Source organism: Trichechus manatus, unplaced genomic scaffold (assembly GCF_000243295.1).
Source record: "Trichechus manatus latirostris isolate Lorelei unplaced genomic scaffold, TriManLat1.0 scaffold00209, whole genome shotgun sequence".
Taxonomy (NCBI): domain Eukaryota; kingdom Metazoa; phylum Chordata; class Mammalia; order Sirenia; family Trichechidae; genus Trichechus; species Trichechus manatus.
In genome coordinates this window covers 2,503,123-2,519,781 of record NW_004444145.1, presented here as the reverse complement: position 1 = coordinate 2,519,781, position 16,659 = coordinate 2,503,123, and the positions used below count along the sequence as shown (strand labels likewise).

Genomic DNA, 16,659 nt, shown 5'->3' with positions numbered 1-16,659 from the left:
TCAAAATGTTCAGTAATGGTAGCTGGGCTCCATCCAATTCTTCTGGTCTCATGGCAAAGGAGGTAGTTGTTCATGGAGACAATTAGCCACACATTCCATATCCTCCTCCTATTCCTGACCTTCCTCTGTTGCTCCAGGCGAATAGAAACTAATTGTTTTGCCTTGGATAGCCACTTGCAAGCTTTTAAGACCCTAGGCACTGCATAAGGAACTAGGAGGTAGAACAGAAGCACTAAACATATTAGGCCAATTAACTGGGATGTCCCATGAAACCATGACCCTAAACCTTCAAACCAAGAAACCAAATCCCATGAGGTGTTTGGTTGTACATAAGCAGCCTCAGCAGCTACTCTTGTTTTGTGTGTCATTGTTGTAAATATATCTATCACAGAACTTCTGCCAATTCAACTTTTTACAAGTGTACAACTTACTGACAGAAATTACAATGATTGGCTGTGGCGCCCTACCCTTAAGCAGTGTGATTTTTCCATCACCGTTAACCCCCCTTTTCTCCCTCCCTTCAACCCCGGTAACAACTAATAAACTTTGTACTCTGTTTGCCTTTTCTTGTCTTTTTATATAGGTGACCAAAAAACCAAACTCACTGCCATTGAGTCAATTCCAACTCAGAGTGGTCCTGTAGGACAGAATAAAACTGCCCCATAGGGTTTCCAAGGCTGTAAATCTTTATGGAAGCAGACTGCCACATCTTTCTCCCATGGAGCAGCTGGTGGGTTCGAACTGTCAACCTTTTGGTTAGCAGCCAAGTGTTTAACCACTGTGCCACCAGGGCTCCTTTATATAAATGAGGTCATACAATATTTGTCCTTTTGTGATTGGCTTATTTCACTCAGCATAATGTCTTCAAGCTCCATCCATACTATAGCATGTATCAAGACTTCATTTCTCCTACTGGCTGAGGAGTATTCCATTGTAAGTACGTACCACATTTTGTTTATTTATTTATCTGTTGATGGACATTTAGGTTGTTTCCACCTTTTGGCTATTGTGAATAGTGGTGCAATGAATATTGGTGTACACGTCTCTTTTTGAGTCTCTGCTTTCAAGTCTTTTGGGTATATAGCTAGGAATGGAATTGCTGGGTCATATGGTAATTCTATTTTTCGTTTTTTGAGGAACCACTGTACTGTTTTCCACAACAGCTGTACCATTTTGCATTCCCACCAGCAATGGATAAGGGTTCCAATTTTCCCCACATTCTTGCCAACATGTGTTATTTTCTGTTTTTTTTTTCTTTTCTTTCTTTTTTTAATCTTAGCCATCCTTGTGGGGTGAAATGTGAAATGGTATCTCACTGTGGTTTTGATTTTCATCTCTCTGATGGCTAACAATGCTGAGCATCTTTTTATGTATTTGGTGGCTACTCTGGTGAAATGTCTATTCAAGTCTTTTTCCCATTTTATGATTGGGTTGTCTTTTTGTTGTTGTTGAAGTTTTATATATATTTTGGTTATTAGATTCTTGTCAGATATATGGTTTCTGAAGATATTCTTCCAGTCAGTAGCTTGTCTTTTCACTTTTTTGGTAAAGTCTCCTGATGAACGAAAGTTTTTAATTTTTACGTGGTCCCGTTTATTTATTTTGCTGTTTGTGCTTTTGTTATTGTATTAGAGAATCCATTGTTAAAAGCTAGGCCTGACAGCATTGCCCCTGCTTGTTCTAAGAATTTTATGGTTTTTGTTTGCCCATTTAGGTCTTTAATCCATTTTGAATTGGATTTGTGTTATGATATGAGGCATGAATCCTGTTTCATTTTTCTGCATGTGGAAATCCCATTTTCCCAGCACCATTTATTGAAGAAACTCTTCTTTCCCCATTGAATGGACTTAGCACCCTTTTCAAAAATCAGTTGACCATAGATGTGTGGGTTTATTTCTGGACTCTCAATTATATTCCACTGGTGTATGCATCTATTGTTATACCAGTACCTGGCTGTTTTGATTACTGTGGTGGTATGGTATGTTTTAAAATTAGGAAGTGTGAGTTCTCTTACTATGTTCTTCTCTATCTATATTGTTTTAGCTGTTTGGGGCCTCTTGCCATTTCATGTAAAGTTGAGGATTGGTTTTCCCATTTCTGTAAAGAAGGCCGTTGGAATTTTGGTCAGGATTGCACTGATCTTCAAACTTTTAAATTGTACATAAGAAGATATGTTGAGCATGCCCCTCAAAATGTGCACTTATTTGTGTAAATAATATAAAGTACTATGGTCAATCCATATATTAGTAAAGGTTTTTGTTTTTAAGATAAAAATATTTTCTCCTCACATCCCCATGGATGTAAGTTTTCTAATTTGGAGATATCTGCCATAGGCACTCATTCAGTGTAATATAAAGTTAAGAGGTCAGGTTCTGGAGTAGATTGCCTATGTGACTGTAAACAAGTAACTTTCCTCTCTAGGCCTCAGTTTCTTCATCTGTAAAATGCAGTAACAACAGTACCTAACCTCATAGGTATTTACTAAGATTAAATGAGATAACGATATATAAAACAGAGTGGCTGGCACATAGTAAGCACTGATTAAATGTGAGCTATTTCTGAACACTTAATTGTGCTCATGTGGAACCTGTACATACCAAGAGGTAGTCATTTAAGCAGGACAAGGGGATACTGCATGGTTTAAAATTAAAAAAGGTGTACCTCAGGGTTGTATCCTTTCACCATATGTAAAATGGTGTGGAGGTGGTGTCTGACCTCCTCTAACTTCACAAGGGGAAAGGAGAATCAAGATCGACAGCCCAAGGCTGATTCCTATGAGGCAGGAGGTCAGACATGCCTCCTCTCTCTGCCATCTTTACCAATTCCGATACCAACTGTCCCTCCCACGGCACTCTCTACTTCTCTGCTGCGTTCAATAATTCATTGCAGTGGCCACACAGAACTCACAGACAGTACTCACGATTATGGGGCTTATTAGGGAAGTAACAGTTAAAATTCAGTCTCAGGAACACTCAGGATACAGTTCTTCCATCAGAACTGCCTCTTCCCAGATGCGCTCGCAGGCACGCCTCTCCCTGGCCCTCGGCCTCTGTCCAAAGGCACTCAACTTTCTCCATTGGCCAAGAAGCCCACCACGCCATCTCCAGCTGCTGGGTGTCGGCTGCTGGGTCTCTGCTGCTGCTTCTTGCTGCCTTTGGTGTTACAGCTCTCTCTCTGTCTGTCTGTCTTCTGGTTCTAGGAGCTTCTCAGCACAGGGATCCCGGGTCCAAAGGATGTGCTGGCTCCTGGCTGTTCTTCCTTGGTGGTGGTAGGATATTCTCTTTCCCGCCTCTGGGGTGGCTCATTTCAAACCCAGCGGGATGGCAAAACTGACCAATCGTTTTGGTGGGCCACAATCACCCTATCACACAGTCCCACCCAATCACTTGGGTGGGGGTTACAAGACCATGGCTAGATAGGCCACACAATAGTGGTTCATTGCACTACACCATACTTATTCAATCTGTATGCTGAGCAAATAATCAGAGAAGCTGGACTATATGAAGAAGAATGCAGCATCAGGATTGGAGGAATACTTATTAACAACCTGTGTTATGCAGATGACACAACTTTGCTTGCTGAAAGTGAAGAGGACTTGAAGCACTTACTGATGAAGATCAAAGACTACAGCCTTCAGTATGGATTATACCTCAACATAAAACAAAAATCCTTACAACTGGACCAATAGGCAACATCATGATAAATGGAGAAAATACTGAAGTTGTCAAGGATTTCACTTTACTTGGATCCACAATCAATGCCCATGGAAGCAGCAGTCAAGAAATCAAACGACGTGTTGTATTGGGCAAATCTGCTGCAAAAGACCTCTTTAAAGTGTTAGAAAGCAAAGATGTCGCTTTGAGGACTAAAGTGTGCCTGACCCAAGCCATGGTATTTTCAATCACCTCATATGCATGGGAAAGCTAGACAGTAAACAAACCTGAGGAAGAATTGACGCCTTTGAGCTATGGTGTTGGCGAAGAATATTGAATATACCATGGACTGCCAGAAGAACAAACAAATCTGTCTTGAAAGAAGTGTAGCCAGAATGCTCCTTAGAAGCAGGGATGGTGAGACTTCATCTCACATACTTTGGACATGTTATCAGGAGGGACCAGTCCCTGGAGAAGGACATCATGCTTGGTAAAGTAGAGGGTCAGCAAAAAAGAAGAAGACCCTTAACGAGATGAATTGATAGAATGGCTGCCACAATGGGCTCAAACATAGTGAGGATGACGCAAAACCGGGAAGCGTTTCGTTCTCTTGTACGTAGGGTTGCTGTAAGACTGAACTGACTCAACAGCACCTAACTACAACAACATTATTGTTTTATTCAAAGTGCATTCATCCTCTCACCAAATCTGTTGCTCCTTTTTTGTTCTTTATATTAGTGAAAATTAAAACCTTCCATCACATTGCCCAAACGAGAAACCTGGGAATCATCCTTGATTCCTCTTTCCTTACTTTCCCCAATCACTCGTTTGCCAAGTCCTTAATGTTTTTGGAATCCCTCCCTTCCTCTCTGTTTCCGCTGCCACTGCCCTAATTCAGATTCAATTAACAGTCTGATTGGTTTTCTCTGTCTTAATTTTCTCTCCTCTTTCTTTTCAATTGAGTCTCCAGGCATTTCCTTTTAACATTTTTTTCATGGTGAAATATAACATGCACAGAGAATAGCACATATAACTTAAATGACCAGATTAACAAGTAGTAGAGTTAACACCTATAATGATGGATCAAGAAATAGAACATTGTAGGCATTCTAGAAACCTACCAGATTTTCCTTTCTGGCTATAGGCCTCTCTCTTTCCCCATAGGTAACCATTGTTCTGAGCTTTATGATAATCATTTTCTTCCTTGTCTTTATAGTTTGACCATCTGTTTATGTGTTCCTAAACAAAAGTTTCATATTGCCTGTTTCTGAGCTCTATATAAAGCAAGAATCTAAAAACTGCCAATCTGACTATGTTATTCCCTTATTTAAACCCTTCACTGTCTCAACCTCACCTTGTCACTCTTCAGCTTGCAATCCTATAAACCTGTTGGGGATTTAAGCTGTTACTACATTTCCCTGAATTTCCTTCCCTGCATAGTTCTGGATTAGCTTGGTTTGTAAAAGACATTTTGCACGAGATTTGGAAGGCAGAAGTCGAAGCAGCAGCCATATTCTTTTCCCACTTGGAAGGTTAATTGAGGGCGCCAGGTGCTGTTCCAGCTCTTGCATGTTGCTTATCTACTGGCTCATCTTGCTGTTGTGGGGCAGCAGCTAGGCCCCACAGGTCCTTCTGGATCTCCTCATTTAGCTTCTCTGGATCCTGGGCCAGTTGTGGTCCAGCTCCATAATATAGGGTGCCAGCTTCTCCTGCAGGTCACACCATGATCGAAGTTGGAGGTGGAGAAAGATTGACACAAGTTCCAGTTGTGTTTGTGGGCTCCAGCTCATCTTTGCAGTTTCTAGTTTGTCCCTCCTTCCCAACTGTTGCCCTGCTGACTTCAGGCCTCGGTATTAGAAACATAAGCAGCAGCCTCACATGGCCTGTTTGTACCTCCCAAATTATTTAAGGTCATATCTCTATAATAAATCATTTACTATGTGTCATTACTAGTAGTTTTGCTTCTCTGATCAAACCCTGCCTCTTACAGAAATTAGTATTAGAAGTGCTTCCAGAGAAACAGAACCGTGAGGTTCTCTGAATTGGTTCTGGGTTATCTGGAATTGGTTCTCTGATCTGATTAAAGGCATTAATGATCATTTTTCCAGTGGGGAAGAGGACTCTAGCAGTCCATGGCATGCAGTATCAAAAGTTTCTTAAATCATCCCTGATAGATACCTATAATCAAGTGCCTACAGAAAGCAGGGCTTTAAGTAATCAAGTATTTACTGCCATAGAACATTTAGTAGAAATAAAGAACATATGAGGTTGATTGCTTCTAAGTGTGCTGGTGAACTTGGTTTTTCTGTGACCTCATGGGAAAAAAAATGAGGGGCTTCTAATTTGAGCTCAAGGTCCCACTCAAGGGACTTGAAGGCTTTTATGACTGCCCAAAAAGAAACTCTTAACTCCTGCAGCTGTAAGACTGATATTTTTAAAACCACACACAAAGTCTAATCCTGTGAGTGGCTAATCGCAACACAAGTTAAATTCCCAACTTTACAAAATCTCCTTTGTTAAAGTTAGGGCATTGCTTTGGAAGGAGTGGGACCCTGGAAATTCAGATGGGGACATATGGGCAGATTTCAATAAAACTGCATCCTTGAACACATATTCTACTGAGACTTCTTTGCCAGTAGAAGCAGTCCTTCCATTCCTATCTAAGGCTGACTGAAACCTGGACCAAAAGGCAATCTCTACTAAATGAAGCCAAAGTGCTAGAACTTCCTGGTATACTCTAAAGCAGTGGTTCTCAACCAGGGGAAGTTTTGTCCCCAGGGAAATTTAACAATTTCTGGAGACACTTTTGGTTGTCACAACTGGGAGTGAGGGGATGCTACTGGCATCTCATGGGAAGAGGCCAGGGATGCTGCTAAACATCCTGCAATGCACAGGACATCCCTCTATAACTAAGAATTATTCAGTCCAAACTGTCAATCGTGCTAATGCTGAGAAACCCTGCTATAGAGGAAGGCATCCGAAGGGATGCTCATCTACCCCCTAAGTATATCCACTCCCTTCAGCAAGACTTTGAGAAATACATTGTGGAGAGTTCTGTGGTGACTATTTTCTGTAAACCAGAAATGACAGTGAGAACTTTTGGGCTTCCTAATTCACTGGGGATGATGGGATCTGGAGGTGGCAGAGGTCAAGTGGCAGGATTTAATTGATAAAGACAAGGTAGGCACAGTTACTGTAATGGTCAAGAAAGCCTTAGCAGTAATCAGAATAGTTTAAACTGCAGGGATCTTTGGCATTGACTAATTGATCATGGTGTACCTAGAATTGAAATCAAAGGGCAGCATATAAGCAGACAGGCTCTACAGCTGGTGAACAAAAGTCTCACCACAGTAGAGAGCCATGGCCTGTTGACCAATTCCCACATTTGAGTCAGTTTAGCGACCCTCAGCCACTTGAATATAGCAGAGGCCAGATCCCCTTAAGGAAAGACCATGGTACAGCCAAAAATGTATATTATAAATCTTTCTAGCCTTCTCCAAAGGGACCTGTGGCCATATACCAGGGTGTCCGTGTACTGAGAAAGAAGCATTAAGCACACTTTTGAGGGATTGCTAGATACTTGTTTTGAATTGACACTAGTTCCTGGGGCATTAGTTTGCTCTACCACTTGAAGTAGGGGCTTATGGAGGTCAGGTGATCAATGGAATTTTGCTGTGAGTCTGTTTCACAGTGGGCCCAGTGGGTCCCCGAACCCACCCTGTGGTCATTTTCCTAGTTCTAGAATGTGTAATTGAAATATACATAGTCAGCAACTGTCAGAATTCTACCATAGGTTTCCTGGTCTGTGAAGTCAGGGCTATTATAGTGGAAGCCACTGTAATTGCCTCTACTTACGAAAATAGTAAACTAAGCAAATACTGCATTCCTGGAGGGATTGTAAAAATTGATGCCATCATTAAGGACTTTAAAGATGCCAGGGGGCTGATTCCTACTACATCCTCCTTCAACTTGCCTATTTGATCAGAAGACAGATCTGAGAGAATGATACTGGATTACTATAAACTTAATCAAGTGATGACTCTAATTGGAGCTGCTGTACCAGATGTGGTTTCATCACTAGAGCAAATCAATACAACATTTGCTACTTGGTATGCAGCTATTAATCTGGTGAATGCTTGTTTCTGTATACATTTTAGTAAAGACCATTAGAAGCAGTTTGCTTTTAGCTAGCAGGGTCAGGAGTATACTTTCACTGTCCAATCTGAGGGCTATGTAAACTCTCCAGCCCTATGCCATAATCTAGTCTATAGAAACCTGCATCATCTTTCCACTCCACAAGATATCATGTTAGTCCATTACATTGATGATATGCTGATTGGACCTGGTGAGCATAAAGTAGAAACTACTCTAGACTCATTGGTAAGACATATATGCCAGAAGATGGGAAATAAGTTCTTTGAAAATTTAGGGGCCTGCCACCTCAGTTAAGTTTCCAGGAGTCCAGTGATATGGGGCATGTCAAGATACCTCTTCCAATGTGAGCAACAAGTTGCTTCATCTGGCACCTTCTGCCGTTAAGAAAGAAGCACAACAGCTAGTGTTGTCTTTGGATTTTGCATGTACTGTTCTGACCCATTTACCACGTAACCAGAAAAACAAAGTTTTAGTGGGTTCCATAAAAAAAGAAGGCTCTGCAAAGAGAAGATGCAGGCTGACGTGTACGCTGCTCTGCTACTTGGGCCGTATGATTTTAGTAGTAGACCCAGTGGTGATTGAAGTGTCTATGGCAGATAGAGATGCTGTATGGGCCTATAAGTGAATAATAATGTAGATCTTTAGGATTTTGAGCACAGCTATGCACTGCAGATAACTATTCTTCTTTTGAGAAATAGCTCCTGGTTTGCTACTGGGCCTTAAGAGACTGAAGGCTTGGCTACTGAAGGTTACCAAGTTTCAGGCCTGAGTTGCCCATCAGGAACTGGATGTTGTCTAACTCACCCAGACATAAAGTTGGTGTGTGCAACAGAATTCCCTCATCAAGGGCAAGTGGTGTATATGACACTGGGCTCAAACAGATCCTAAAGGCACAAGTGAGCTGCATGAGGAAGTGGCACAAGTAAATAAAATGCTTGAGTCCATGGCCCATACGCTTGCCACACTGGCTTTTCCCTGTCAACTGGCAACTATGGCCTCATGGGGAATTCTCTGTGACCAACTGACTTAGGAAGCAAATATTTAGACTTGGCTTACAGATATTTCTGCATGATATGTTGGCACTACCAGTAAGTAGCAGTATAGTCGTAGTCTGGGGTGGCCCTAACGGATGGTGATAACAGAAAATTCTCCCAGAGGCAAAACTTTGAGTGCACATTCTGGATGTTTATTTTGCCGGGGAGAAGAGATGTCAAGCAGTACTTTTCTATGTCAACTCATGTTGTTGCTGTCGGGTTGGCTCCGATTCATGGTGATCTTATGTGTAACAGAATGAAAGGCTGCCCATTCCTGCACCATCTTCAGGATCATTGGTATGTTTGAGTCCATCGCTGTGGCTATTGTGTCAGTTCATCTCATTGGGGGCTTCCATCGTTTCACTGGCCCTCTAATTTACCAAACATGATGTCCTTTGTTAGCAATTGGTCTTTCTTGATGATGTGTCCAAAATAAGTAAAATGAAGTCTCACCATCCTTAGAGTATTCCAGTTGTATTTCTTCTGATTTGTTCATTCTTCTAGCTGTCTATTGTATATTCAATATTCTTAACCAACATCACAATTCAAATGCATCAATTCTTGTTCTGTCTTCCTTTTTTCATTGTTCAGCTTTTGCACACATATGAGGCAATTGAAAAGACCATGGCTTAGGTCAGGTGCACAGTAGTCATCAAAGTGACATCTTGCTTTTTAAAACTTTACAGCAGTCTTTTGTAGCAGATTTGCCCACAGCCAGTGGCTAATGGTTTAGCCAGATGGTCAGGGGCTTGGAAGGAACACGACTGAAAAATAGGTGATAAATGTCTGGGGAAGAGGTATGTGGCTAGACTTCCGTGAATGGACTCAGAATGTGAAGATATTTGTGCCCCACATGAATGCTCAACAAAGGACAGTCTTAGCAAAGGAGGATCTTAATAATCATAACAACAAGATGACTCATTTGTGGACATCAGGCAGCCTCTTTCCTCAGTTACCCCTTGTCCTTGCCCAACAGACTCATATACAAAGCTGCCATGGTGGCATGGATGGAGGTTATGCATGGGTACAGCTACAGCAGCAAAAACTTCCACTCACCAAGGCCAATCTGGCTGTAGCCACTGCTGAATGTCCATCTTCTCAATAGTCCCCAGTATAACACCATTCCTTGGGGGAATCACCCAGCCACCTGGTGGAAGGTTGATTACATAGAACTGCTTCCATCATGGAAGGGGTAGAGTAGCACTTTGTTCTCACTGGAATAGACACTTAATCTAGATGTTGATCTACCTTCCTTGTCTGCAATGCTTCTACCAAACCTACCATCCATAGACTTACAGAAAGCCTTATTCACTGTTGTAGTTTTCCACAGAACATTACTTACGACCAAAGAACTTATTTACAGTAAATGAAGTGCAGCAATGGGCACATGCTCATGGAATTCATTGGTCTTTCCATGTTCCCCATCACCTTGAAGCAGATGGCCTGATAGAACAGTGGAATGGCTTCTTTTTTTTTAGTTATTGTGGTGAAAATATACACAACAAACATTCACTAGAGCAACAGCTTCCACATTTCCAATTCAGTGTGGAATGGCTTTTTGAAGACTTAGTTTCAGTGACAGTTCAGTGGCGTCTTGCAAGGCAGAGGTAATGTTCTCTAGTAGGCAATATATGCTTTAAGTCAGTGACCACTATGGGACCTCTTTTTTCCCATAACGAGGATTCACAGGTCTGAAATCAAGGAGTATGTACACGTAGAAGTGGCTCTTTCGCTGTTACTCCCAGTGATTCACTTGTGAAATTTTCGCTTCCTGTTTCCACATCTTTGGGCTCTGCTGTCTAGATGTCTTAGGACAGTGGTGGATTTGCACTGTGTCACTTTACCTAGCAGTAACTACATTTTTCAGAATTCCTTTCCCTTTATTCACTGTGTTAGTGCTCCTGAGATTTAGAAGGCAGAAGCGAAGCAGCAGCCAAATACTTTTTACGCTTGGAAGGCACATTTGCAGCACATTTTTGCTCATCCCCTGGCTCACCTTGTTAACATGGGGCAGCAACCAGGCCCGCAGTTCCTAAGGCTCCTGCTGAATTTCCTCCTTCACCTTCTCTGACTCTTTGGCCAGGTCGTGTTTACTCCTGGATGAAGGGCATCAGCTGCTTCTGTAGGTCACTCCCAGCATTGAATTCGGAGGCTTGAAGATGGTGAGAGACCCACGAAGTTTCCAGTCCATCATTGTGGGTTCCAGCTCATTCTTGCAGGTTCCAGATTATCCTTGCTTCCCTTCTTTGCATCATCTTTCCGTCCTGCTTACCCTGCCCACTTCAGGCCCCAGCTCTAGATATGTAAGTAAGAGCCTCACAATTGTATAAGGCCAGATACCTATAATAAATTCTCTATTATATCTCACTACTAGTAGTTTTGCTTCTCTGATCAAACCCTGACTGATCCACCCACCATACCGAGCTATGTAGAGTTCCAGTAACATGTTGTGCTTCCATGTCTTTGTATTTTCCTCCGCCTAGAATCCTGATCTCCTTCTCTGCCTAATTTATTCCTCCATGTCCTTGACTCATCACACACTTTACCTCCTTAGAGAAGCCTCCCCAGACTTCCCAGTCCTAGTTAAATGCTCCTCTTTTGTGCTTCCATGGCAACCTGTGCTTTCTCTGTCCAACACCTATCACTTTATAGCACCACAATTGTATTCTTCTGTCCTTGGTTTTCCTCCCTAAGGAGACTAAACTATTTGAGGGACTGAGTCTCATCCTTGTATCTCTTAGGCCAGTACAGTGTCTGGCACATAGCAGGTGCTCAGTAAATGTTTGCTAAATAATTAAAATAAGGACTGTAACTACATAGTTACTTACATTTGGTTTTTGTTGTATTTTATTCAAGACTCAGATCTCACAGCTCAGCGTAATAATTACCACATAACTCCCTACTTGAAAGTCCCATGCCTATCATTCCATAATCCCGGAGATACTCTTAGGCTGATTCCACTCTGCACAGAATGAAGTGGATATAAGAACATTGTGACTTGTTCTCATTAACTAGAGAGAAAAAAAAAAAAGATAATTTAGGTCTTATAGTGGATTTCTTGTTAGAACTATCTGATTTAACTGTTGATATAGCTTGAATTAACCAGGTAATTTTAAACCTGTTCTTTGGATTTGATTCCATAGGTCTTGCTTAATTTCTGGATTACAACAAAAATTTGTTTAAAATTCTCTATTGCTCAAACATGTAATAAAAGGAGGACAGGAATACTTATGGGCTCTAATTATGTCTTCTTCCCAGTTAAACTACTTTAGTATACACATCTGCTGTTCAAATAGCCAGTGAACACGTGGGAGTTTCACCTTAACTCTTAGCTGTGCAATACAGGGTAGGAGTTATGCCCACTGCGCTTAGCTATGTGATACAGGCTGGGAACTATGACTGCCGCTCTTAGCTGTGTGGATAAGGTGGTAACTATGACCACTGCTTTTAGCTGAGTGACGTAGGGTGGGACATATTCGCTCCTCTTTTCACTATTATTCTTTTCAGGATAACAGAACCCACCACGCTGGTTCTCTGCATGGGGTTTTGAGTCAGTGCTGAAAATCCTAAGAAATATTAAGTCCACAACTGGACAACAACCCCAGCCAACTGAAGATCAATAAATTTTGTACTCTTCCTCACCCATTATACTTACCCAAGGCTCTCCCCTTACTTGCCTAACCTCACCCTTTCAAAACAAGTATTGTCTTGACCAAATATTCTTCTTCTAATATAAATGAATAAAAAATATTCTCAAAGACAGCTGGACACAAGATACAAATTAAACAGGTTACCTAGAGTCACAGCTCCTACAACAAATCCTTGTGCAGCAACTCTCATGTGAATAAGATGAATGGACATTTTCTGATCTCTTCTGTACTTTAACTTGTAAAGACCATAGGACACCACAGCCACAAAGCCTGCTATTCCTGAGAATTGAAAAAATCAGGGTTATGTAAATAGCCGGACAGTATTCCCAAGAGCTTACATTGTTCAATGAAAGAATTTACAAAGTACCTGGAAGATAAGCAGGCCAGATACCAAAGAATACTTAAAAAAAACAGAACCATGCTGGATTTGACCTGCCAGATTTTAAAATGTGCCCTAAGCATTCTTGAATTCAATCGTTGCAGTTTTGTCTCTTCCCAGAAAAACTTGTACCATATAGTACAGTAATTTGTCTAGAACCTTGTAATTTTCCTGAGGCACGACTTCAGATTGTACACGCTGCAAGGCTATTATCTGGGGTGAGTCACTTAGCCAGTGAGTAAACCTACCAAATATCCAGCATCCAGCTTTTTAGCTTTTGGCTTTGCTCCTTTCTACTTGTCATCAAATGAGTAAATCTAGTCAAGTGATAAAAACTTTTTCTCTAAAAAAAGAGAGTTACATTTTAGTGAGAGTTGGAAAAGATATGAACATATGCACAATAAGTATATAACTCTGGGAAGAACTGTGATTCTAGAAAAGTATATAAAAATGTGATTGATTTTTATGTGGAATAGCAAGTTTTGATGAACTATGCTGGTACATGTGTGTTTCTATGTGTGGGTGAGGGTGTTTGTATTCTTTCAGGATCCATTTAATAAGTGGAAACAAGAATCAGAGTAAATAATCACATTTAATGTATATTTTTATAGACTGATTATCAGTGATTAAAATTAAAATTAAAATGACTGATGCACTACTGGAGTCCTGGTGGCACAGCGGTTAAGAACTTGGCTGCTAACCAAAAGGTCGGCAGTTTAAATAAACCAGGCGCCCCGTGGAAACCCTATGAGGCCCTTCTACTCCGTCCCCTAGGGTCACTCGACAGCACTGGTTTTGGTTTGGGTTGGGGTTTGATGCAGTACAAACACAAAAACAGCAAAAAACAAATGACAATAAAACGATGATTGTAGGCACATGGAAAAACAGGTACAACGCTGTCATCTCTGTCACTCTGGCCAAATCTTTCTAGAAATAATTCTAGAAATATGTAGTAAATGATATTAAACTGAACATGATTTCTTCCCTGGAAATTCCACTTTTGGGAACATACTCCAAGGAAATAACTAAAACAAAATTCAAGAAATTGACATAAAGATGTTCCTGGCTGTTCCTGGCTACACTATGTGTGGGCAAAACTAAATAACCCAAACGGTCCAAACAGAGGAAAAACTGCCATAGCTATTAAAAAATTATAAATACGTAAAGTACTAATACACAGAAATGTACATATGAAGTGTTAAGTGAAAAGAATAAAACCAAATAATCTGTCAGCACAGATTTTCAATTCATATAATCTATGCAGAGACCTTACCAGTGGTCCTAAAACGATTTTAAGCAACGTAAATAGAGTTTTACATGAATAGATTTATGATGATGGAAGTTGTTTAAGATAACAAATAGGAATATTTTGTTCCTGTGGCAGGAACTTCATTGTAGATATTGTTAAAATAACAATAGCTGAACAAAACTATTCAATGATATATATCCAATTTTTATCATTATTTACTTTCTGGGAAAAAAAAAAACAACAACTGGCTTTCTTCCCTTGACTAAATCAAGGCTCTGTTCTTAAACTGGCTTTGTTTCTTTTAGAGATTAATGACAGAACCTTTACTATTTTCCATGTAGTCTTTTTGGAGTTTGTATATAATTTAATTTAGCTGGAAACACTTTCATCTTTCTGCTTTAATCATTAACTTAATGTAAAACAGACACAGTGATTAATCTCTGTTCATTGTGGTGATCTGTTTAAGTAGCAAGTTCTTGAATTGTTTTTCTAGTTAAAAATGCTAAGAAGATGAATAAGTCACTATTAAATTATTTGCTTCCATTTCTAGTGGGTGCTATTACAAACCTAAATCAAATTAAATGACTTTTCTCAATATAGGATATTACTGTAAATAACATTTTGGTTCTAGTTGATATGTGAATGATGACACTTATGAAGTTGCTAGATTAACAACACTTAATGGAAACGTGTTTTATACCTATTTAGAAGGTTCTAAGGAATTAATATATTCACAAACTTATGTAAGTTTGATTTAAACGAGTTATTTTAACTGTCTCCAGAAAAACTGAACATAAGAGGCATGACTGTAGTATACAATAATAATACTTAGGGCAGTTTAAGCATTCAGAGAAGAAGAAAGAGAGTGCTCAGATTTTAAGACATAATATTGGTGCTTAGATTCTGTTTTTTTTTTTTTAGTCTACAGACATACAGTATTTGTTGAAAATGTGAACAGACTAAATATGTGTGGGAAAAGGATAAAGAGGCTAAGGCACCAGATCTAATTATAATACCACTCCTTTTATCCAGAGTTCACTTAAGTATCAACCTCAACATCTGGAACATACCAGGAAGCCAGCAAAAATGGCCTCTGAGCAGCCAAAATGAACATCACAAAATTCATGCTGTCAAGTGTACAAGTAGGGCCAAGCTTTCACTCAGAGCTTCTTTACTCTGAATGGACTTACAGTTCTTTCAAGCTTGGGTATTTAGCTAGACCATTCAAAGTAGAATTTTTTTGATCCGCAGAATTACAGTATCCACAGTAATGGAAGAAACAAAAATCTATAAATAGCAGACATAACGTAAAGGTTGGAGTTTAGTTGTAGGACAAAGAGACCTATACATCTCAATAATCCCTAACAGACCCTCAGTATAATATGCAGCTGCTGCTGATCCTGAGTCATCATGAGAAAGTTAAAGTCCATTCAGTCAATTCCACCTAGATTGGCTGGGGATTAATAATTTATTTTAGATAGCCCTCTAACAAAAATAGATAACAATAGCTGAACAAAACTATTCAATGATATGCATATATCCAATTTTTATCATTATTTACTTTCTAGCAAATACCTGGCTCTCTTTTCTCGATCAAATCAAGGCTCTGTTCTTACTTAAATTGACTTGGATTCTTTGTAATAATGACTAACATTTTTTGAGGACTCACCATGTACTAGTAACTATTCTGAAAGCTTAAATCATATTCATGCTTAGAGGGGGTTAGCTTCAATTATCTGAAAAACTTTCAATTATATGAAACATTTAAATCCTCAAAGATACTGAGTAAGGCATTATTATGTTGTTACAAATAGTTTTCCAGTATCTAGTCAAGGCTTGTACTTACCTACAGGAACAAAAGGAGAGTCTCTAGATTTCCTGATCAGTCGGGACAATTGGCTTTCATCCTTATCTGCTGACCACTGGTTATCTGAAGACATCTTCTGTCTAGCAACAGTTGAGGATAAATGTGTAGTTGCTGTGAATCATTAAAAAGAACCCATTTACCCTCTCCCAATATACTCTTGATTATATGTTCATCTGTCTTTATTTGCTTGACATGCCCGTCTGCTCAACTGAAATACAGTCATCTTCAGACTTTTCATTACAGAATCCTTTCATTATGTTTTGGGGATGGTGTAAGAGAAGCATATATAAAGAGAGGGAATGATAATCAGATTCCATGCATGCAGAGTAAAAATTAACACAGTTCACAATTCTGTTATGCAGTCTTCTCTCACTGAGATATACTGCTCAGCGTTTGAGAACACTGGGAACCTCAGTACTTCTTCCACAAACCTTAAGAACTCAGAGATTCTTTTTCAAAGTCTCGTTTTAAAGGATGATGCTAGTGCCAAGGTGGGCAAAAATAATTTCAGATTTACAGGTGCTGGGAGAACGATCACTCCAATTCTGGAGAATGTGCAGGGCGTTATAAAGTCATTCAGATATTTACGAAGCACCTACTATGTGCCAGGTGCTATGCTAGACCACAGACATACCCCTCCTTGTCTACACAGGATGAATGAGGACACTCACA

General features: G+C 40.0%; 1 protein-coding gene across 1 annotated transcript; it reads right to left on the bottom strand.

Moving 5' to 3' along the window:
* Positions 1-12,495: 12,495 nt before the first annotated feature.
* On the bottom strand, positions 12,496-16,060 carry HIGD1C (HIG1 hypoxia inducible domain family member 1C). The gene is made up of 2 exons (XM_023742358.1): positions 15,967-16,060; positions 12,496-12,771 (listed from the first exon to the last, which is right to left on the bottom strand). The coding sequence occupies exons 1-2, from the start codon at positions 16,058-16,060 to the stop codon at positions 12,596-12,598; spliced, it is 270 nt and encodes an 89-aa protein (XP_023598126.1). The 3' UTR covers positions 12,496-12,595.
* Between the last annotated feature and the right edge of the window lie 599 nt (positions 16,061-16,659).